The sequence below is a fragment of the Suncus etruscus genome, chromosome 1, assembly GCF_024139225.1.
Source record: "Suncus etruscus isolate mSunEtr1 chromosome 1, mSunEtr1.pri.cur, whole genome shotgun sequence".
Classification (NCBI taxonomy): domain Eukaryota; kingdom Metazoa; phylum Chordata; class Mammalia; order Eulipotyphla; family Soricidae; genus Suncus; species Suncus etruscus.
The window spans coordinates 173931944-173956364 of record NC_064848.1 but is presented as its reverse complement, the minus strand read 5'-3'; the positions used below and the strand labels follow the sequence as shown (position 1 = coordinate 173956364).

The window sequence follows — 24421 nt, the reverse complement described above, 5'->3', positions numbered from 1 at the left end:
AGAGGTGCTCAACTGGGGACCAGTCAGGTGATTCTTTATTAGCTGGACCACAGGAATGTGGTGCTAGGAGTCTGGAGCAATAGTACAATAGATAAGGTATTTACTGTGCATTGCTTGAGCCAGGTTTGATCCCTGACAGTACATATGTTCCCCTGAACCCTGCCAAGAGTGATTTCTGAACTCAGAGCCAGGAGTGTCAGCCCTGAGCATCACTGGGTGTGGCCTGAAAACAAATAAAAGAACACTGTGTTGTTCAGGCCTAGAGGACATTGGAGGGCTACATTAGTCAATGCTGGGACACACCACATGACCATGTGATACCAAGGATTGGAATAGTGTCAACTGCATGCAAGGATGCAGGAAAACTTAACCATTATGATACTACCTCTCTGCATACACAACTCTCACTCCCCCACTCATCCCACACACACAGGGAAATTTTGTGTCTGGTTTTTTATTTACTTGGGGGGTATCCAGCACCAGCACACCTCATAGCTTCCTAGCTCTGTGCATAAGTTTCACTCCTGATGAGGTTTTGAGTACCATATTTGCTGCCAAGGATCAAACCCAGGTTGACTGTGTACAAGACAAATACCTTACCTACTGTACTCTCTCTGCCCTTAATGGTTTTTCATCTTGTATATTTGCATTATATAGTATGTTATTTGGGGAAAAGCAAAAGTTTTGCAAAGTTTGTTTATAAAATTGTGAATTTAGTTTGTAAAGCAGTGGTTTAATGAAAAGAACTGACTTGGTTCCTTGGATTATTTTTATAAACTTACAGACTTTTTGTTTTCTAGAAAAAAAATTTAAGTGGGTTGTGGTAGTTAACTGTTTCCTTTTTTTAGCATATGGTGTAAGAACACGTTATTTATGCTCAAGTGAAGATTCCTATTTCAGTGTCTTTTAAAAAAATCTTTAAATAATTGTTTGATATCTTTGTTATAGGTAAGAACTCAAATGAACCCAATTTGTTTTGAATAAAACCTTTAATATATTATGGGCTGGAGAGATAGTACAGCAGGTAGGGTGCTTAACTTTTATGCAGCCTACCCAGGTTTGATCCCTAGCACTATGGATGGTCCCCCGAACCTGCAAGGTGTAATCCTAGGTCAGATCCAGGACTAAGCCATGTGTGGACCCTTCCCTTCCCCCCGCAAATCAACAATTTTATAGCTCCTAAACATCATATAGGAAAGAGTAAAGCTGGGTTTATCAGTTATTGCAATATTTTGCAAGGGAAAAGGTCTTTAATGTTTTCTTCATAGTATTGGCCCTTCTACTGCTTGTTTATCTTTTCACCACTTGAATATTAAACAAATAACCTACATATTTGGCTGAATATGAACTGACACTGTTAAAGTGTTTACAGAACTCAAGTATGAATTCAAGTGGCCTAACTGGAAGATGGAAAAACTTTAACTCTTTTAAGTGGTCTATTTCAAACATTCTCAGTTGGTTTTATTAGTAGAAACTAAAATGCATGACTTTTTTTTTTGTGGCTTTTGGGTCACACCCGGCAGTGCTCAGGGGTTATTTCTGGCTCCAGGCTCAGAAATCGCTCCTGGCAGGCACGGGGGACCATATGGGATGCCGGGATTCAAACCGATGACCTTCTGCATGAAAGGCAAACGCCTTACCTCCATGCTATCTCTCCGGCTCCAAATGCATGATTTTTTAAATAGATTCAAATTGTGTAACTATATTGTGATGCTCATTTGCAGGTTCTTGCATGGTTTTCACAATTACGTATGTAAATAGACAGTAATTGTTTGAACTATGTTGTTTTTTGTGCACATCTTCACAAAAATATACAGGTTTTACTTTTAGCTTCTATGAACTTTTCTCATTATATTGTTCTCTGAGCCCCCATACTTCTTACTAAACATCTCATCATTATCACTAGTATTTACTGATTCACAGAATGGGTGAGTGATATATTCGTATTGTGTCCATTGCATTATTGCATTTTTATGGTCAGTCTTTGTTATGTGTGATAGTATCTCTATTTTTAAATTTTGAGGGCATAGAGATGCTGTAGCAGGTGAATCATTTGCATTGCAAGCGGCTGAACCAAGTTTGAGCCATAGCACCCCATGTAGGACACTGAGCACCACCAGGAATGATTCCTGAGTGCAGAACCAGGAGAAAGCAATGAACATCTCCAGGTGTAGTCCCTATCCACTCCCTGTACATACATACACAAATATAAACTACCTCAGTTCTAAATCTCAGAGACTTATTGATTTATTTTGTTTTGGGACCCAGGATCATTATTGGTAGGACTTGGAGACCATATGGGGTTGATTGCATGTAAGGGAAGCTCCTTGCTTGCTATATTCTCTCCGACTCCTTAATTTCAGAGTTTTAGAAATTTCCCTGTTATAATGTAAATATTTACCCAAAAAAATGGGTTTGAAACCAGGACTGTAAGATTCTAAAAACTCTTTTCTTCCTACTAAATCATACACCAACATTTGTTTATCATATTAGAATTTTTTTTTTTTTTTTGGTTTTTGGGCCACACCCAGTAACGCTCAGGGGTTACTCCTGGCTATGTGCTCAGAAGTTGCTCCTGGCTTGGGGGACCATATGGGACACCGGGGGATCAAGCCACGGTCCGTCCAAGGCTAGCGCAGGCAAGGCAGGCACCTTACCTTTAGCGCCACAGCCCGGCCCCATATCATATTAGAATTTAAGTCCTCATGCTCTTCTGGCTTTCAAAAGGACCTCTAAAGGACAAGGACCTAACTTTAGTGCTTGTTACAGATCCTAGAATTTCTTTAGTGAGTCTTGAATGAAAGGCGCCTACCTGGCATGCCAGTTATAGGACATGTGTTCTGAAGTCATCCTCTAATACAGGGCATTTCTAGGCATCTCTTTGCCTTCTCTCTTTAATATTACACATGTGGGGCCCTGAGCTATAGTGCAATTGATCAGATGTTTGCCTTGCTTGCAGCCGACTGGGTTTTGATGTGCTCAATCTTTGGCATCCCATAAGGTCCTCAAGCCTGCCAGAAGTGATTTCTGAATGCAGAGCTAGGAAGAAACCCCTGGGCACTGCTGGTATGACCCCCCCCCCAAAAAAAAAGAAAAATAAAAAAAAATCACACATGTGCATGCCCCCTCCACGTATTTTCATGCTCATCAATCTTGTGGGGGAAAAAAAAAGAATTTTATTCTCCTTTCATAGATTCAGAATAGTAAGCCTTTATTATCTCCCTGGCCCTTACCAGTATTTAAAATACTAGTAAATGGCCACTAAATCTTAATCTGGAAAATCGCTAGAGAAACTGGAGAAAATTGTAGCTACATAACTTTTTATATTTGTATCACCACTGTTGGGATATTTGAACATGTTTAAATAGCATTTTGGGTATTACTGCTATGTTGTTTCTGTCATTTTATTTAGTGATAGATGCAAATCACTGAATTTTACTTTTTTTTATATTAGCTCCTCAAGTGTTGTTGATTTATGAAATGGCAGAGAATGGAAAAAATTGTGACCAGAGACGTGTAGCAATGAACAAGGAGCAATATAATGGAAATTTCACAGGTAAAGTATATTGGATTTGGGAAAGATCTACATATTTGTAAAATATAAATATAAAGTATAAAATATAAAATATAAATGTTACATCCAATAGTATTATCTTTTTAAATAAGATACGATACAATATTTTAATATCTTATATAAAATCAATACTCATAATAAATTTATGGTTAGTGTGATTTTTTTAACAGTTATAACAGACAGTTGTTATTGCCTGGAGACAATTATATTAATTCTGGATACAGAATTATTATTTGCTTTTGTGCCACTAATTCTAATCACATTATCATAAAATCCCAGATGTTGTTATTGTACATTTGTTTTTGTGTCAAGGGGTGGTGCCACATCTCAGTTCTTAGGGCTGCATCCTGCTCTGTGCTCTAGACACTTTATGGTGTTGGGAATTAACTTGATTTCAGCTGCATATAAGGCAAGTGCCTTAAACCCTATATAATCTATTGGGACCGGAGCAGTGGCGCAAGTGGTAAGGCATCTGCCTTGCCTGCGTTAGTCTAGGACGGACCATGGTTTGATCCCTTGGGGTCCTATATGGTCCCCCAAGCCAGGAGCAATTTTTGAGCACATAGCCAGGAGTAACCCCTGAGTGTCAACCAGGCGTGGTCCGAAAACTGAAGGGAAAAAAAGAACTCTATATAATCTCTCCAGCACAGTAAAGCCATATGATGTGCTATGAAGATATGCTCCTTTTTTTTTTCTTTTTAGTAACTAAGCCTCACACATTAAGGCAAGCACTCTATTGTTAAATTGCTTCTCTAGGGGCCAGAAAGATAGCATAATGGTAGGGTGTTTGCCTTGCACTCAGCTGACCCAGGACAGATGGTGGTTCAATTCCTGGCTTCCCATATGGTCCCCTGTGCAATTTCTGAGCACAGAGCCCAGGAGTAACCCCTGAGCACAGCCAGGTGTGACCCAAAAACCAAAAAAATTTTTTTGCTTCTTTAACCCTTATTGTGGATTCATTTTAATCTTTCGTTTGTTGTTTTCTTTTTTTATTTTCTTTTCCTTTGGAGCAAGTTGTTTGCCCACATCTGGAGGTTTCTAAGAGGAGCTATTCCTAGTTTTGTGCTGAGGAGTGAGCCTGACAGTACCAGTGGAACCATATGTGGTGACAGAGATAGAACCATAATCCCAGAACTATCTCCTTCAATCCTGTTTAAATTTTCTTTTTAATTTTGTTTTTTGATTGTTTAGGGGCCACATCTGGTAGCTTGGCTTTGCACTTAGGAATCACTCTATCATTTCTGGTGAGATATGGTTGTCAGGGAGGTTGGAGGGGGTGGGGTGAGACCATATGGGGTGCCAGGGACCAGACCCAGGTCAGGGGCATGCAAGGCAAGTACCCTACCCTCTGTCCCATTGCTCCTGCCTTGTTTTTGTTTGAAAGTCTTTTTTTCTTATTTTTCAGTTTTTGGGTCAGAGTTGAAATGCTCAGGAATTTATCCTGGGTCTGCAATCAGGAATTACTCCTGTAGGGTTCAGAGGACCAATATGGGGTGCCAGGAATCAAATCTGGTTTGGCTGCATACAAGACAGGTGTCCTATTTGCTGTACTATCTCTCCAACCCTATTTCTGATTTAAAGCTTCATTGTTTTTATTTTTTGTTTTAAATTTTTAGTTTGAGGGGCCGGAGCGTTAGTGCAAGCTTTAAGGCATCTACCTTGCTTGCAATAGCCAAGGACGGACCACAGTTTGATCCCCCGGCGTCCCATATAGTCCCCCAAGCCAGGAGTGATTTCTGAGTGCATAGCTAAGAGTAACCCCTGAATGTCACCAGATATGGCCCAAAAACAAAACAAACAAAAAAATTTTTTTTTGGTTTTTGGGTTATACCCGGCAGCGTTCAGGGGTTACTCCTGGCTCTATGCTCAGAAATCACTGCTGGCAGGCTCAGGGGACCATATGGGATGCCGGGATTCAAACCACCAACCTTCTGCATGCAAGGCAAATGCTTTACCTGCATGCTATCTCTCCAGCCCCTTCAAAATATTTTTTTTTAGTTTGAGATGAATGAATCCGTTATGACTGTAATTGGAATTTGTGGTAAATTTTAATATATTTAGCATTTATTCATTTAAATGTTGCAGTATTTTAAAATAAATCATTTAAGTAAAAATTTTCTTAAGTGTTCAAAAGAAAATGAAGTTATTTTTCTGTTAATAGCAATGATTTTCTTTTGAGATCCAATCAGATACCAAAACATAAAAAGTATTTACTCTAGTCCAAACTATACATCCTTGGCCAATAATAGTCTTTTTATTCTATAAATTTTTTGCTACCTCAAATGCACTTGGAGTTTTGATTTATTTTAATGAGTACATTGCCTTGCAGAAAGTATTTTTGCTGCAGTGTGCTAATTTTGGAGCTTCCTTTTTTCTTTTAAGGTTTTTTTAAGATTATAGTCTAGGTAACTTGGTTACACTAGTGTTAACATCTACAGTATTAATGGGCAGTTGCTATATGCTTCACCATCATCAAAGTGCCCAAGACTTTTCACCACTGACCCTTTTGCTTTTTTTCTTTTTCTTTTTTTTTTTTTGTGGTGTTTAAATGAAAATATTTATTAAACACACACACACGCACATACACACGCACACACACACGCACACACACACACACACACACACAAAACAAGTTATATTTTCAACAGTGCTCAGGGGACCATATGGGATACTGGATATATCCTGGATCGTCAGTGTAAGGCAAATGTCCTGCTGCTGTGCTATCTCTCTGGCCCCCGTACAAGTCATATTTAACTTGGTCTTTTTTTCTTAATCTTTATTTAAGCACCATGATTACAAGCATGATTGTAGTTGTTTCAGTCATAAACAGAATACCCCCCCTTCAACATTCTCACCACCAATGCCCCCCTCTTTCTCTACCCCTGCGAGTATTCGAGACAGGCATTCTACTTCTCTCATACTTTAACATTGTCATGCTAGTTGTTAGTGTAGTTATTTCCCCTAACAGCATTCAACACTCTGTGGTGAGCTTCAAATTGCGAGCCTGTCCTTCTGGCCCTTTCGGCCCTTAACTCTATTGTCTCTGGGCCTTATTACAATAATGTCTTTAATTTTTATTAAAACCCATAGATGAGTGAGGCTATTCTGCGTCTATCTCTCTCCCTCTGACTTATTTCACTCAGCATAATAGATTCCATGTACATCCACGTATAGGAAAATGTCATGACTTCATCTCTTCTGACGGCAGCATAATATTCATTGTGTATATGTACCACAGTTTCTTATTTTCTTTGGGGGGGGTCACACCGGCAGCGCTCAGGGGTTACTCCTGGCTCTACACTCAGAAATCGCTCCTGGCAGCCACGTGGGACTATATAGGATGCCAGAATTCGAATCACTGACCTACATGCAAGGCAAACGCCTTACCTATATTCTATCTCTCTGGCCCCATACCACAGTTTCTTTAGCCATTCATCTTCTGAAGGGCATCTTTCTTGTTTCCAGAGTCTGGCTATTGTAAATAACGCTGCAATGAATATAGGTGTGAGGAGGGGGTTTTTGAATAATATTTTTGTATTACTAGGGTATATCCCTAGGAGGGGTATAGCTGGATATTTTGGGAGCTCAATTTCCAGTATTTTTGTTTGTTTGTTTTTGTTTGTTTTGTTTCTGGTTTTGTTTTTTGGGTCACACCCGGCAACGCTCAGGGGTTACTCCTGGCTCTATGCTCAAAAATCGCTCCTGGCAGGCTCACTGTACCATATGGGATGCCAGGATTCGAACCACCATCCTTCTATATGCAAGGCAAATGCTTTACCTCCATGCTATCTCTCTGGCCCCAATTTCCAGGTTTTTTTTGAGGAATTTCCATATTGTTTTCCATGAAGGCTGGACTAGATGGCATTTCCACCAATAGTGGAGTAAGAGTTCCTTTCTCTCCACATCTCCACCAGCACTGATTATTTTCTTATTCTTTGTGATGTGAGCCAGTCTCTGTGGTGTGAGATGGTACCTCATTGTTGTTTTGATTTGCATCTCCCTCATGATTAGTGACGTGGAGCATTTTTTTCATGTGACTTTTGGCCATTTGTATTTGGGGGGTGGTCACATCCGGCAGCGCTCAGGGGTTACTTCTGGCTCTATGCTCAGAAATCGCTCCTGGCAGGCTCGGGACCATCTGGGATGCTGGGATTTGAACCACCATCCTTTTGAATGCAAGGCAAACGCCGTACCTCCAATGTGTCTCCCCAGTCCTTGTATTTTTAATTTGAGGAAGTGTTTGTTCATTTCTTCTTTCCATTCTTTGATGGGGTTATATTCCATTCACATTAGTACCACACAAACTCAAATATATTGTAGTCAACTAAAGAGGTGAATGTTATATATACAAAGAAAACTACAAAAGCCTGCTTCAAGAAGTAAGAGAGGACACAAGGAAATGGAGACACATACCCTGTTTATGGATTGGTAGAATTAATATCATTAAAATGGCAATACTCCCAAAGCATTGTATAGATTTCATGCAATCCCTTTAAAGATACCCATGACATTCTTCAAAGAAGTGGATCAAACACTCCTTAAATTCATGTGGAACAATAAACACCGTGAATAGCTAAAGCAATCCTTAGGAAAAAGGAATATGGGAGACATTACTTTTCCCAAATGTAAATTATATTACAAAGTAATAATTATCAAAACAGCATGGTAGTGGAGTAAAGACAGATCCTCAGATAAGTGGAATAGACTTGAGTGTTCAGAGACTGTTCCCCAGACATACAATCAACTAATCTTTGATAAAGGGGCAAGAAATTCAAAATGGAGCAAGGAAAAAATCCTCTTCAACAAGTGGCATTGGCACAACTGGTTAGCCACTTGCTAAAAAGCGAACTCAGACCCCCAACTAACACCATGCACAAAAGTAAATTACAAATGGATTCAAGACCTTGATATCAGGCCTGAAACCATAAGGTATATAGAACAATATATAGGTAAAACACTTCATGACACTGAGACTAAAGGTATCTTCAAGGAGGAAACAGCACTCTCCAGACAAGTGGAAGCAGAAATAAACAGATAGGACTATATTAAGCTGATAAGCTTCTGCACCTCAAAGGAAATAGTACCTAGGATACAAAAGCCACCTACAGAATGGGATAAACTATTCACCCAATACCCATCAGACAAGTCACATGAAAAAATGCTCCACGTCACTAATCATGAGGGAGATGCAAATCAAAACAACAATGAGGTACCATCTCATACACAGAGACTGACTCACATCACAAAGAATAAGAATAATCAGTGCTGGTGGAGATGTGGAGAGAAAGGAACTCTTACTCCACTACTGGTGGAAATGCCATCTAGTCCAGTCTTTATGGAAAACAATATAGAGATTCCTCAAAAATACACAAGGTACTGACAGAACTTAACACTGACCCTTTTTCACCTCTGTTCTACTTCTTCATTCTCCCCCACTGCTCAAATTTCTTTGTCAGAAATTTCTATATCATTTCAAGAAGTTTCAATTTTTTTATTTATTTTTATTTTATTTTTTTGATTTTTTTTGGTTTTTGGTTCACACCGGGCAATACTCAGGGGTTATTCCTGGCTCTACACTCAGAAATCGCCCCCGGCAGGCTCGGGGGGCCATATGGGATGTCGGGATTCGAACCAGTGACCTTCCGCATGCAAGGCAAACACCTTACTGCTGTGCTATCTCTCCAGCCCCACAAATTTCAATATTTAAAGATAGCTATGTCATATTATAGCCTTTCTATTAAATTTTTTTTTCATACTGCTTTTTCCTTTCAACAAGCACATATATTTATAATTCACATTCTCCAGTGCTCATCCGTCTTGAAATTTGAGATTAATATTGGTTTAATGTCTTTTGGGGGAGCTGAGGGTGGGCAGCACACCCAGCTGTGCTCAGTGATCACAGCTGGTATATTCTAGGGACCATACGTGGCGGTATGGATTGAATCCATGTTGGCCATGTTCAAGGCAAGAGGCCTTCTCTGTACTGTTGCTTTGACCACAGTATAGTTTTTTGTTTTTGGTTTTTGGGCCATATTCAGCGTTGCTCAGGGGTTACTCCTGGCTGTCTGCTCAGAAATAGCTCCTGGCAGGCACGGGGGACCATATGGGACACCGGGATTTGAACCAACCACCTTTGGTCTTGGATCAGCTGCTTGCAAGGCAAACACCGCTGTGCTATCTCTCCGGGCCCCTTCCACAGTATAGTTTTATTTAGTATTTCTGAATATTAAATTTGAAAATAAGTGTTGGGCTAGAGAGATAACATGGAGGTAAGGCATTTGCCTTGCCTGCAGCATGCCGGTGGTTCGAATCCCGGCACCCCAGATGGTCCCCCCGAGCTTTCCAGGAGTGATTCCTGAGCAAAGAGCCAGGAGTAACTCCTGAGCACTGCCGGGTGTGACCCCCCTCAAAAAAAGAAATAAGTGTCATATTTCCTAGAAGTTTTGTCATAATTATATGAAGAATTTACTCTTTTGGGGGGATTGGGTCACACCCAGCAGTGCCCAGGGGCTGCTCCTGGCAGGTTTGGGGGACCATATGGGATACTAGGGATCAAACTTGAGATCGTCCCGGGTCGGCAGCATGCAAGGCAAACGCCCTACCGCTGTACTATCATTCTGGCCCTATACTCTTTATTAAAGTTCTTTATATTTCATTGTATGGCATGTACTGTATTTCAGTAACTTGTAAGTGTTTAAATTATTCAATAAGCTTTTCCTGGGAAATATCATATGCATTGAATAAAAAGATAAACATTGACTGGTACAGGTAGGTTCAATCCCTTGCACCCCGTATGGTTCCTCCCATGCCGGAGTGATTCCCTCATTACAAAACCAGGAGTATGCCCAGAGCAAAACCTGACATGGCTCCAAAACAAAACCAAAAAAATTATCAAGTCATTTAACTTTGAACCTATCATTCTTTTTTTTTGGTTTTGGGTTTTGGGGCCACACCTGGTGATGCTCCGGGGTTACTCCTGGCTCTGCATTCAGAAATTACTCCTGGCAGCCTTGGGGACCATTTGGGATACCGGGATCAGACTCAGGTCCTTCCCAGATCAGCAGTGTGCAAGGTAAGGTAAATGCCTATCACTGTGCTATCACTCCGGCCTGGAATCTATCATTCTTAAAACTAAGATTATTGGGTTACATTATATGTGCATTTGTAATTTTAGTAGATGGTGACAATAATAGATAATCATTTTGTATTATTGAGTGTCAGGCTCTCCTAAGAGCTTTTCAAATCCTGAAGTGCTTGGGGACCATGTGGTGCTGGGAATTGAACCCTACTACTCTAGTTCTTTGAACTTTTCCCCCAGGCTCCCTACCACACTGAGAAAGTATTTTCTTTTGGTCAGTATTATAGAGAGTTTGTAGCTGGGAATAGTCCCTGAACACTGTGTGTAACCCCTAATAAAATGAACATAATGGGGTTGGTTTGTTGGAACAATAATACAATGGGCATGGTACTTGCCTTGCATATGGCAGACCTGTGTTTGGTCCCCTGTATGCCACATTATCTCCTATGCTTGATACAAATTATTTCTAACCACAGAGCCAGAAATAACCTTTGATTACTGCCAAGTGTGCACCTCACTAAAAAGAAAAAAAAACTATAAAAATGTTAACACTTGGGGCCAAAGTGGTGGTCCAAGCGGTAAGGTATCTGCCTTGCTTGTGCTAGCCTAGGACAGACTACAGTTTGATCCCCCAATGGTCCCATATGGTCCCCCAAGCCAGGAGCGATTTCTGAGCGCATAGCCAGGAGTAACCCCTGAGTGTCACCAAGTGCGGCCCAAAAAAAAGTTAAGACTCACTTGCCCAAGGTCACATTACTAGTAGGTAGCAAAATCAATAGTCAAAGAGTTGGCCTTCATATCTTAATCCCTAGATCACTTTGCACTATTATATATGCTAGATTCCTTTTTATAGTATATGTTAATTTGGTGTTCCAATAAAGTAAGAGAATAGAAATTCTTGTCATGATGATAAATTATTAAAAATAAGGTGGAAGTTGGGGGGCTGGAGCAATTGTGCAGTGGTAGGGTGTTTGCCTTGCATGCGGTTGATCCGGGATGGACCTCGGTTCTATCCCCTGCATCCCATATGGTCCCTCAAGCCAGGAGCAATTTCTGAGTGCGTAGCCAGGAGTAACTCCTAAGGGTTACTGGATGTAGCCCATACCCTCCCCTCCCCCCAAAAAAGTGGAAATATTGCAAAGCAGTAGGGTGTTTGCCTTGCACATGGCAGACCCAGGACTGATGGTGATTCGATTCCTGGCATTCCATATGGTCCCCTGAGCTTGCCAGGGCCGATTTCTGAGCACAGAGCCAGGAATAATCCCTGAGCATCATCGGGTGTGACCCAACCCCCCCCCAAATAAATAAATAAGGTGGAAGCACCTAGTTCAGATTTGTTGATAATGTGAACTAAATTATGTCCTTTCTGGTTTATGTACAATCTTTCAGATATAGATTGGAAAGATAGGTAAACTATGAAATGATTGAAAATAGTGGTCCTAAATTTCAGAAATTCTCTTTTAACTTTTGCATTGTTTTTCAGATTCCTCTTCTCTGAATGAAAAGAAGAGGAGGGATCGAGAAGAAAGACAGAATATTGTCCTGTGGAGACAGCCACTTATTACCTTGCAGTATTTTTCTCTGGAAACCCTAGTAATCTTGAAGGAGTGGACCTCAAAGTAAAGATTCTTCCATAATCTTTTATATAAATGTTTTTCACTAATTTTGGAGCTATTCAACACTTGGCTTGCTGTCAGTTCAATCAAAATGAATTTAGTATGGTATAGGAACATACTTTCTATTTCTTTAAAAAATAGATTAAGGGAACAAATTGTTCCTTGTGCATTGAATAATTACCATTGACCATTGTTTCATACTGAATTCCTTTTATGTAAAGGAGAGTACTATCAATAAGATGTTTTTTTCTGTCTTTACCCTCAGGAGAAATCAGACTTAGTATACATAAGATGCACTGATCATTTAATAGGACAAGGTTCAAGATATGTGATACTTTACTAATACTTTGAGCTGGTTTAAATGGACTCTGCCATGAAAGTGTGTTCAGGCTTTAAATTTAGTACTTGTAAAATCTGTTTCAAATATCATAAATAGCAAGTTGAACTTTTGCATGCCTTATCATTTCTTGACTTGCCTTTTCAAGTTATTAATTGTAATAAGACCATATTTTTTATGGCACTTTGAACTTGTGTAATTTTTTAGCTTGTTAATTCTTACACCAGCTCCCTGAGGAAAGTTTAAAACAATTTTATGATTATTATGATTTTGCAAACAGGAAACAACTAGATTATTAAGTGTCACACTCACGGTACAATACTTAAAGGACTCTGACCTAGGTCCTCTAACTTGAAGACCTTCTATTATATGCCTCTCCCATTTCAGTGCTGGGATGGAAAAGAGTAAAAGTCTTTGAGTAAGGGAAAGGCTGTGATGTAGTTTACGGTAAAAAATTGGATTCTGGAGCCGGAGCAATAGTACAGTAGGTGGGGCACTTGCCTTGCATTCAACCAATCCAGGTTTCATCTCCAGAATCTCATATGGTTCCCCCGAACACTTCCAGATGCTATCCCTAAGCACCTCAAGGTATACCCCAAAAATAAAAACAAAAACAGCAGAGCAGAGCTATAGCACAGCGGTAGGGCATTTGCCTTGCACACAGCAGATCCACGATAGATGGTATTTCGGATCCCCACATCCCATATGGTTTCCCCCGTGCCTGCCAGGTGCAATTTCTGAGTGCAGAGCCAGGAGTAACCCCTGGACGCTGCCGGGTGTGACCCAAAAAAACCAAAAACCAAAACCAAAACCAAAAACACAAAGAAATTGGATTCTGGGCCCTGCTTATAACTAGCCCCAATTTTATTTCTGTCACTGGTTTATGATCCCCTGAGCACTGCCAGGGATCACTTCTGAGCACTACTATATATGACCCAAAAAGGAAAAAAAATTGTAGTTTATGCCTTTATATCTTCCTTTGACCCTCTTTTAGTAACTAGGAAAAAAGATAGTATTTAGGAGCTCAACCCAGAGAAAATTGATCTTTTTGGTTTGATTTGGTTTAGTTTTAGCGCTTTCTTTGCTCAGACTTACTCCCAGCTCTGCGCTCAGGCATCACTTTTGGTGGGCTCAGAGGACCATATAGTGGACAATATGTGGTGCTGAGGATGGAACCAAGGTCAACTGTATGCAAGATAAAAATCCTGCTCACCATACTATCACTTAGGCCCCCAAGAATAGATTTTATAACTGAGTTAAATGAAATTAAGAGTGATGAATCCTAAAAATGAGAAACTTAAATAAATAATTCCTTTATTTTTTATTCGTTTTTAAGATTGTGGCATCGTCAAAGCATTGTGGTGTCATTTTTACTGCTGCTTGCTGCACTCATAGCTACGTATTATGTTGAAGGAGCTCATCAACAGGTAAGTTCAGCAGCACTTCCTATTTGTTACTTGCCTCATCTCATAGTTCCTTTCTTTTTTTTGTGTTTTGTTTTTTTGTTTTGTTTTTTTGTTTTTTGGTTTTTGGGTCACACCTGGCAGTGCTCAGGGGTTACTCCTGGCTCTATGCTCAGAAATCAATCCTGGCAGGCTCAGGGGACCATATGGGATGCCGGGATTTGAACCATTGTCCTTCTGCATGCAAGGCAAATGCTTTACCTCCATAGTATCTCTCCGGCCCCCATCTCATAGTTTCAAAATGCAACTATTTTGGGTCTCATACCAATTGTACTTTCAGCTTTTTTGGGTAGTATGAGGAGCTACACCTAGCAATGCTAACTCGTAACTACATTCTGTAATCACTCCCTCCTACCACTATTAGGGATCATGTGGGATGCCATTGATTAACCTATGTTAGCTGCATGAAAAGCAAACACACTTCCCACTGTACTATTCTGTACTATTGCTCCAGCCCCAACTTTCAACAGTTTTAATCTTGTTTTTGTTTTTAAATGTATCTCATAGCCAGTACCTAATATTTTGCTTTCCAGGTCAAATATTAAAAATATTCTTGGGCCCGGAGAGATAGCACAGTGGATAGCACAGTGGTGTTTGCTTTGCAAGTAGCTGATCCAGGACCAAAGGTGGTTGGTTTGAATCCCGGTGTCCCATATGGTCCCCTGTGCCTGCCAGGAGCTATTTCTGAGCAGACAGCCAGGAGTAACCCCTGAGCACTGCCGGGTGTGACCCAAAAAACAAAACAAAACAAAACAAAAAAAAGACAAAAATATATATATATATTCTTGTACTGTTCTTGGCTTCTCAGCATTTATTATAGATAGATATATATCATTATTTTTTTATTTTTTTATTTTTGGGCCACACCTAGCCTAGCTCTTTACTCGTAGACCATATTTAGCAGTACTTGGAAGTTCAGAGGTGGGATCAAAATGCATTTGTGTGCTGGGATTCAAACATTATCTTGACTGCAGCCATATGCAGTATGGCTTCACCTTTACACTATCTGTTCAGTCCTGTACCATTACTTATACCTTTAACTTTTTTTTTTTTTTTTTTTGCGGGGCCACACCCAGCAGTACTCAGGGGTTACTCTGGCTCTACAATCAAAATAGCTCCTGTCAGGCTCAGGAACCATATGGGATGCTGGGAATTGAACCCAGCCCATCCTAGATCTGCTGTGTGCAAGACAAACACCCTATTGCTGTGCTATCGTTCTGGCCTCCTACATCTTCAACATTTTCTTTTTTTTTTCTTTTTTTTTTAATTTTTATTAAAGAACTTGATTACAAACATGATTGTAGTCAGGTTTCAGTTATCTTTAACATTTTAATTGCAACTTTTCTGATGTTATTCTGTTAGAGCAGCATGAATAATTTACTACCAAACTCTTACATATTTTCTTTAGTATGTTGCTGTGCTCTGTTTAAATAGATCTATTCATCCTAGATTGAAGGTTGGTTTACTATGTCTACAAAGAGATGTTCAGACTTACGCCCATGTCCTCTCAAGAATTTGCATTCCTCTCTTTCTCTGCCCTTACACTCCTCTAAGTAATATCCCTTTTTTTTTTTTTTTTTTTTTTTTTTTTGGTTTTGGGTCACACCTAGCAGCGCTCAGGGGTTACTCCTCAGGGGACCATATAGGATGCCGGGATTTGAACCACCAACCTTCAGCATGCAAGGCAAACACCTTACCTCTATGCTATCTCTCTGACCCCTCCTCTAAGTAATTTCTTTGACTAAACAGTATTTTACTTCACTAAAAAAATACAAAGGGAAGTCATTTTCATGTTACCTATAAGTGTTTTACATTACAAAGAAGAGAGCCTTTTGAGCTATTTCTCTAGTTTTTCTGTTTCTTGTTTGAATGGCAAACTTAACTTATTGTAGTTATTTTTCTCCCAGTTTTCACTTGGTAAGCAAGAATATATTCCAGTCACAGATATTTCATTAACAACTGCTTCTTTACCACTGTATCTGATACTTTCTTAAACAGATTTAAGCTTTAATATATCTTTAAATTTCTTCTTTTTTAGGAGTACTTTCCCTGCCGTGCAAGGAACTAGGGACTACTCTTAGACAGTACTTGGCCTGGTTATACAGGCCAGATATTTGATACCGGGCCCAGTAACATACTACTTGGGTCCAGGAGACTTAGAGCCACTAGTGCTACAATCAGTAGTGCTTGGCATTTATGTAGTATCAGAGATCAAATTCAGGGCCTGGCACATGCCAGAACAAAGTAACACGGGGCCGGAAGGTGGCGCTAGAGGTAAGGTGTCTGCCTTGCAAGAGCTAGCATAGGAAGGACCGAGGTTCTATCCCCCGGAGTCCCATATGGTCCCCCCAAGCCAGGGGTGATTTCTGAGCGCATAGTCAGGAGTAACCCCTGAGCGTCAAACGGGTGTGGCCCAAAAACAAACAAAAAAAAAGAACAAAGTAACACACATTCTGATCCTTTCCAATATCTCCCTAGTCTTAGATTTTTTTATTTTTATATAATTAAAAAGTATTATTATAAATAGTATAAAATATTATAAATAGTATAAAAAGTATTATTATAAATGTCATCAGTCTAGAGCTTTAATGGTATATAAATGAGAGTTTTATTTCAATTAGATTATTTTTGCTATCTTTCTATCACAAATTAAAGCTAGGCATCTTCAAGGGGATTTTTAATATTAATATTTTCTTCCTGTTGAGAATGTGTTTTAGATGTTTTGTTTCTATTTGATTTGTATCTATAAATACCACATTCTGCTCAAGAATTTTGGTTTAGGGGGTAGAGCAGGGGCACAAGCGGTAGGGCGTTCGCCTTGCATTCGCTAACCTAGGACAGACTGCGGTTTGATCTCCCGGTGTCCCATGTGGTCCCCCAAGCCAGGAGTGATTTCTGAGTGCATAACCAGGAGTAACCCCTTAGCATCCCCAGGTGAGGCCCAAAAACAAAACAAAAAAATTCTGGTTTAGTAATTTTCACCTCATTTTTGTTTTTCAGTATGTGAAACGTATAGAGAAACAATTTCTTTTATATGCCTACTGGATAGGCTTAGGAATTTTGTCTTCTGTTGGGCTTGGAACAGGACTGCACACCTTTCTACTTTATCTGGTAAGAATAACTTCTATTAAGCAATATTGAAAGATACTATGTCTTTAATTTGTGCTCTTCCTTCAGAGTTTAAAATATTCAGATTATTTTACTCTTTCTCAAATAAGTGCCTTAAATTTTATGTATAATTGCTGTTGTTGTTTTTTCCTATTTGGTTCAATTTTTTTTTAAACTTTATTTATTGGTTGATTGATTTTTAGGCCATACCCAGCAGTGCTCAGGGGTCACTCCTGGCTCTGCTTAGAAATCGCCCCTGGCAGGCTGGGGGATCATATGGGATGCTGGGAATCGAACCTGGTCCCTCCCAGTCGCCGCATGCAAGGCAAACACCCTAGTGCTGTGCTATCTCTCCAGCCCCAGGGTTCAGATATTTTTGTTTTTGTTTTTGGGCCACATCTGGCAGTGCTCAGGGGTTACTCCTGGCTCAACACTCAAGAATCACTATTCTTTTTTTTTTTTTTTTCAAGAATCACTCTTGGTGGTGCTCAGGAAACTATGGAAAGCTGAGATCTAACCAGGGTCAGTCATATGCAAGGCAAATACTCTTCCTGCTGTATTATCTTTCCAGCAGCTTGAAAATTTAGAAGAGAAAAAGGAGGGGGAAGCTCTCTAGCAAATAAAGTTATTTCCTTAAATTAGTTCATCCAGAAAAAAAAATTTTCTGGGCCCAGAGAGATAGCACAGCGGCGTTTGCCTTGCAAGCAGCCGATCCAAGACCAAAGGTGGTTGGTTCGAATCCCGGTGTCCCATATGGTCCCCGGTGCCTGCCAGGAGCTATTTCTGAGCAGACAGGCAGGAGTAACCTCTGAGCACGCCGGGTGTGGCCCAAAACAAACAAACAAAAAAAAAAGTTAAATGAATACAAAGTAGTTTAATCCATTCATTACATATTGTACATATATAAAAAGAGAAATTTATAGGGATATTATCAGATTGTAAGGAAGATGAGACCTTCTAATCTAAGGAAGTACTTGTGACAGTGGCTGGGTAAAAATAAATGGGAGATTTATCAAGGACTGAGAACTCTTCTTATTTTTAATTAACAGTCTTTAATTTTTAGGGCAGTGTTAAATTTAAGAAAAATTATCAGGGTCAAAGATATAGTACAACATGTAGGGCCTTGCCTTATACGTGGCAAACTGGGTTCAATCACCTGTACTCTATAGGGCGCCCACTAGTACCACCCGGAGTCATTTCTGAGCATAGCCAGGAGTTGCAAAAAAAAAGAAAGAAAGAAAGAGAAAGAAAGAAAGAAAAAAGAAAGAAAGAAAGAAAGAAAAAGAAAGAAAGAAAGAAAGAAAGAAAGAAAGAAAGAAAGAAAAGAAAGAAAGAAAGAAAGAAAGAAAGAAAGAAAGAAAGAAAGAAAGAAAGAAAGAAAGAAAGAAAGAAGAAAGAAAAGAAAGAAAGAAAGAGAAAAAAGAAAAAAAAGAAAGAAGAAAGAAAGAAAGAAAGAAAGAAAGAAAGAAAGAAAGAAAGAAAAGAAAGAAAGAAAGATAAAAAAAATTAAGCAGAAAATCTTGAATTTCTACACATGTTAATTTTTTTTTTTTTTTGGTATTTTGGGCCACACCCATTTGATGCTCAGGGGTTGCTCCTGGCTATGCGCTCAAAAATCACTCCTGGCTTGGGAGGACCATGTGGGACGCTGGGGGATTGAACCGCAATCCGTCCTACGCTAGCGCTTGCAAGGCAGACCGCCACCTCTCCGGCCCCACCAAGTTAAATTTAAGAAACTTAAAACAGAAAAAAAGTAACCAAAAGAAATAAAAGATTGAGTACCTATACTTTCACTCACTCTTCCCCCTATAACATCTTCCTTTTGTGTCCTGGAGGTTGCTTTTAAAGGTATTTTAGAGGAATTTGGTACCGTGGAATAAACCCAGGCTTCCTACATGCAAAACATGCATTCAGCCTGTTGAGCCATTTATCAAGTCCCATAGTGTGGTACTTTTGTTATAATTAGGGAACCAATATTGTTGCATTATTAATTAAAGTCCAATTTTTACTTCATAGTTTATTGTGTAACACAGTTTTTTGGTTTTGAATAATGTCAAAACTACATATTTCACACAGAACAGTTTCACTGACCTAAAAATGTTTCAGTGTTTTAGCTATTTGTTCATACCCTCTTCTCCCAATCCCTCACCAAGTGTCCACAGTAATTTTCTCATTTTATAGACTAAATAGGAATAAAGCTTCTATAAATATTACTACATGATTGTGTATGTGTTGGGGGGAGCGTTCAGGTCATTTGAATAAATATCTAGTTGTGTGATTCATGCCAAAGTGATAGTACAGCATATAAAGCATGCCAACCTGGTTAGGATCCCCTGGCAACAAACATGGTCCCTCCAGCCATGAGAACAGATTCTGAGGTAAACCCTGAGGACAACCAGCTGTGGCCCAAAAGTCAAAATATTAGATTGCGTATATTAATTTCTGATCTGTGGAAAAATCACTTGACCATATATATTAGCATTTTATCCTGCAGCCTTGTGAAATAAATTAAAAGTTTGAGGATTTTTGTTGGATTTGCTATCGGATTTTCTAGATAGACAGTTATTTTCTTTTTTCTTCTCTTATTTCATAAGTTTTTCATTATGATATAGAATATGAGTGGTAAGAAACATTCTGCCTTTTTTTTAGTCTTAGTGAGAAAACCTTTAGTTTTACATTAGGAATCATATTAATTACATTATTTTTATATAGATTCATTTTTGTTATTTTTTGAAGGGCCACACCCTGCAGTTCTCAGAGGTGGCTCCTGGTTCTGCCCTCAGGTATTAGTCCTGGCAGTGCTTGGGAAACCATATGAGATACCAAGGTTGATCTCGTGCAAAGCAAACACCTTACCTGCTATACCGTCACTCCAGTCCCTCCAGAGATTCTTTTTTCTTTTTAACACAAAGTTTCAGGCATTCAATGTTTACAAATTTTTCAGGTATTCAGTGTTCCAACACCAATCCCACCATCAGTGTGACCTTCCCTCCCCAAATACCCCATTTTCTTACCTCCCCTCAAGCTTGCCCTCTTAGCAGGCACAAATAAATTTATTCAATATTGCTTGTTACAACAAAATGAAAAATAGAATTATCAAAAAATAATAAAAGGCTATTGCAATAATTGTTATATTTCATAACGATGTTACTAAAGCACTGAGGATTTACTGAGCTGGTTGCTGTTGCATGAGCCTTCTTTGCCACTCATTGAGCGTGGTGGAACTTCAGTGCAGCTTCCCATCAAATTTGCTGTGCTCCTACTGGGCTATCAGTATTTTGAAATCAGGAGGTGCTGTTTGGCTGCATATGCTGTGGAGCTGGACCTTTTATATTTTGGAGAACATCAAGTAGAGGGATTGCTGGGCCTATCTAGCAGGGAGGGAATCTGCCCTCCTCCATTCCAAGAAGGCCAAAGTGCAGAAATTATCAAAGTTGAAAAAGCACATCTCTATTTCTACTTTGGTGAGAATTTTTATCATGAATCTATGTTGACTCAAAAATAAATAAAATATCAACTACGTCTTTTGTAAAAACAATGTAATCAGAAACGTTTAAAAGGCTAGTAGAGGGCCAAAGAGATAGCACAGCAATAGGGCGTTTGCCTTGCAAACACTGACCCAGGACCAACAATGGTTCAAATCCCAGCATCCCATAAGGTCCCCTGAGCCTGCCATGAGCGATTTCTGAGCATAGAGCCAGTAGTAACCCCTGAACACCGCCGGGTATGGCCCCCAAAACAAAAATAAATAAATAAATAAATAAATAAATAAATAAATAAATAAAATGCTAGTAGAGCAAATTTACCATGTAAAGACTTGTGGAATAGTGCTTCAAAGTTAGAAAGATTCTCAAAAACATAAAAATAATTTAAAAAGGGCTGGAGCAATAGCACAGCAGTAAGGTGCTTGCCTTGTATGCAGCCAACACAAGATGGACCCCAGTTTGAATCTCAGCATTCCATATGGTCCCCTGAGCCTGCTAGGAGCGACTTCTGAGTGCAGAGCCAGGAGTAACTCCTGAGTGTCCCTCGATGTGACCCCCCTCCCAATAAAAAGAATATATTAAGAGATGGGGCCAGAGTGATAGGTTCTATCCCTGACATCCCATATGGTCCCCTGAGCCTGCCAATAGCGATTTCTGAGCACAGAGCCAGGAGTAACCCCTGAGCACAGCCAGGTGTGCCCCCCCCCAAAAAAAAAAAAACAAAAAAACAAGAATATATTAAGAGGAGATAGTGAAGTGGTTAAGGCACTTGCCAAACAAGCATCAGATCCAGGTTGATTTTAAGCATCACCTAGTCCCCAATCATTATCAGAAACAGTCAATGGAAGCTCCCAGTCACCACCCCAGTAGCCCAGCTATTCCCCACACCATAAAGCTATAACAGCATTGCATCAGCATTGAATTAACCCAGTGGCATGATATTTGTGGGTACTCTCAGACCTCCTGAATACTCCTTAACCTCATCCCTCCCAAAATATTTTTTTCATAATCTCTGGTTCAATATTTTTGAATTCAACCCTGTTTTTGAGGGAAGGAAGGGTCGGGGGTCACATCCAGCACTGCTCAGGAGTTACTCCTGGCTGTGCTTGGGGAACCATATAGGACGCTGAGGATTGAACCTGGGTCAGCTGTGTGCATGGCAAGCACCTTACTCACTGTACTGTGTTTCTGACTCCCAATTTAACAGTATCTTAATGATATAAGTAACAGAATTTTATTTTTGTAGATTACTATTATTTTTGTTTTATATTTGTGGCATGTGAGATTGTATTTGCAAAGTCCTAATTTATGAGCCTTCAGATAATCCTCAGATATGAAGTTAACATTAAGTTATACATTTCCCCCCACCCCCTTCTAACCAAATCCCTGAACCTGCCAGGAGCAATTTTGAGCATAGAGCCAGGAGTAACCCTGAGCTCTGCCAGGTGTGACCCAAAAACAAAACAAAACAAACAAACAAAAATTATTCCTGGTTATGCATGGAGGAACTTGTGGGATGCCCAGGACGAATCTGGGTTCGATCCCCAGTGTCCCATATGGTCCCCTGAACCAGGAGCGATTTCTGAGCGCATAGCCAGGAGTAACCTCTGAGCGTTACCAGGTGTACCCCCCCCCCAAAAAAAAAAAAAAAGGAAAAGGAAACAAGTGGGGCCAGACAGATACAATTCAGAAGATAGTGCTTTTGTTCCTCAAGTGGCCAACCTGGATTCATCCCCTGGCACCACCAAGTTCTGGTGGGTAAGATTCCTCGGCACAGCTTGGTGTATGTTTGAGAGACAGACAGAGACAGGGAAACTGGAAAGGGGAAGGGAGGACAAGAGAGAAGAGAACAAGTGACTATTAGGAGAGCAATCTAGTTAGAAATATAATTCTCTTTTACATGGTAATTTATACAAAATAGGCTTTAAAAAAGGATATGGCATGTAACAGACTTTTTTCATTCATTCTTCATCATAGTTCTCTTTACTGGAAATCTTGACTTGAAAGGGAAATTGGACAATTTTACATGGCTAGGAAATATTTCCCAATTAGTTTCTTGCCAGTATTGAAGTTCCTATTTTGGAAGTGTCATTTATTCTAATTATATAACTAAGTGGCAACCTAAATTTGTTGTTTCCTAACATCTGAAGTAACTGACATATGTCTTTTGGGAGGGGGGGGAGGGCTTCTCCAGCAGTCTCAGAAGCCACTCTCTGAAGTATTGGGCCCATCTGTTGGGGTTCAACAGCTACATTCTATGATTCACAAAGTCACTGGATTGCCCCCAGCCATCCCCAGCACCATACGTGTGACCTTAGTAAAAGCAAAAAAATAATGTAAAAAAATGTTAAAGCTGTCTTGATTTTTATCTGTAAATAGTTATGTAGTTTTTTACATATTACTGAAAAAAAATTTTTAATTTTTATTGTGACCAAAGTGCATTACCAATTCAGATATCCTGGAAGTCCTTTTCACTATTTTAAGCTAAAGTAATTGTCTGAGGACTAGAAGGCACTTACCTTGAATGCATATAGTCCTTCAAATATCAACAGGGGTCACACCTGAGCAAAGAGCCTGGAAAAGTTTCTGTATTTATTTATAAAAGTTCCTATATTATAGTGTGATTCCCAAAAAAGGCATGTGGAGTGGGGGAAGCAGATGTTTTATCCACATTATATTTAATAAGTAGCTACAGGGGGAAAATGATTGGTTTGGTCTACCATCAAATTTTGTAAATTAATTTGAAAGCAATGGAAATCTAGTTGTTTTTAAGAACCCAAAGAAAATTTAGATATTGGGCTGGAGTGATAGCACAGCGGTAGGGTGTTAGCCTTGCACACAGATGATCCAGGACAGACTGTGGTTCAAATCCTGGCATCCCACGTGGTCCCTGTGCCTGCCAGGAGTGATTCTGAGCACAGAGCCAGAAGTAACCCCTGAGTGGCCCCCCACAAAAAAAAAAAAAAAACAACAAAAAGAAAATTTAGATATTGTTTATGCAAGAGTAGTGCTTGCTAAAAGGAGATGAAGGTGAAAGAGAGTGGATTCTTTATAAAGCCCAAGGGGAGTTAGACCTCTAAGTTAATTGCTTTATTAATTTAAGAGTCATCAACTACGAACTCCAGGAGGTCTGTGGGATCTGAAACACATATTTATTATTTTGTGTCTTTCCAAGTGTTCATTTCTTTGTCCAAAAAGGTTCTGTCATGGAGAGAGAGCACAACAGTTAAAGCACTTACATTGTATGCATTTGCAATTATGGCAATGATTTAAAATTGGGCACTGCAGGGAACCTCTGAACACTGCCAGGTGTGGGCCTCTCCTAACCCTTAGATAAATTTTGGGGAACCGGAGAGATAGCACAGTGATAAGGCATTTGCCTTGCATGCAGAAGGACCGTGGTTTGAATCTCGGTGTCCCATATGGTCCCTAGAGCCTGCCGGGGGTGATTTCTGAGCATAGAGCCAGGAGTAGCCCCTGAGCGCTGCCGGGGGTGACCCTAAAAACAAAACAAAGATAAATTTTGGATTCTTACCATAAGCAGTTAATAATCATTCCCCTAGGAATATTTTGTTAAATAGGTCTATATTTGGCTACCACTAGGTGGCATTGCAATACAACCAGAGACTTCTCCCTCTCTTCCTCCCCTTCCCTTTCTCTTCTCGCCCTCAATCCCTCTCCCCTTTTTTCCCTCATTCCCTCTCTCTCCCTCTCTTCCTCTCCCCCTTTCCTTCTTCCTCTCTCTCCCCCCTCTCTTTCA

General features: G+C 39.8%; 1 protein-coding gene across 1 annotated transcript in view; it reads left to right on the top strand.

Moving 5' to 3' along the window:
- Positions 1 to 24421, top strand: part of VMP1 (vacuole membrane protein 1) — a 130489-nt gene that overhangs the window by 16992 nt on the left and 89076 nt on the right. The window contains exons 2-5 of the mRNA XM_049772183.1: positions 3455 to 3556; positions 12136 to 12271; positions 13942 to 14032; positions 17069 to 17179. Of these exons, the coding sequence (XP_049628140.1) occupies positions 3481 to 3556; positions 12136 to 12271; positions 13942 to 14032; positions 17069 to 17179 (414 nt within the window). The 5' untranslated portion in view covers positions 3455 to 3480. The remainder of the gene's footprint in view (positions 1 to 3454; positions 3557 to 12135; positions 12272 to 13941; positions 14033 to 17068; positions 17180 to 24421) is intronic.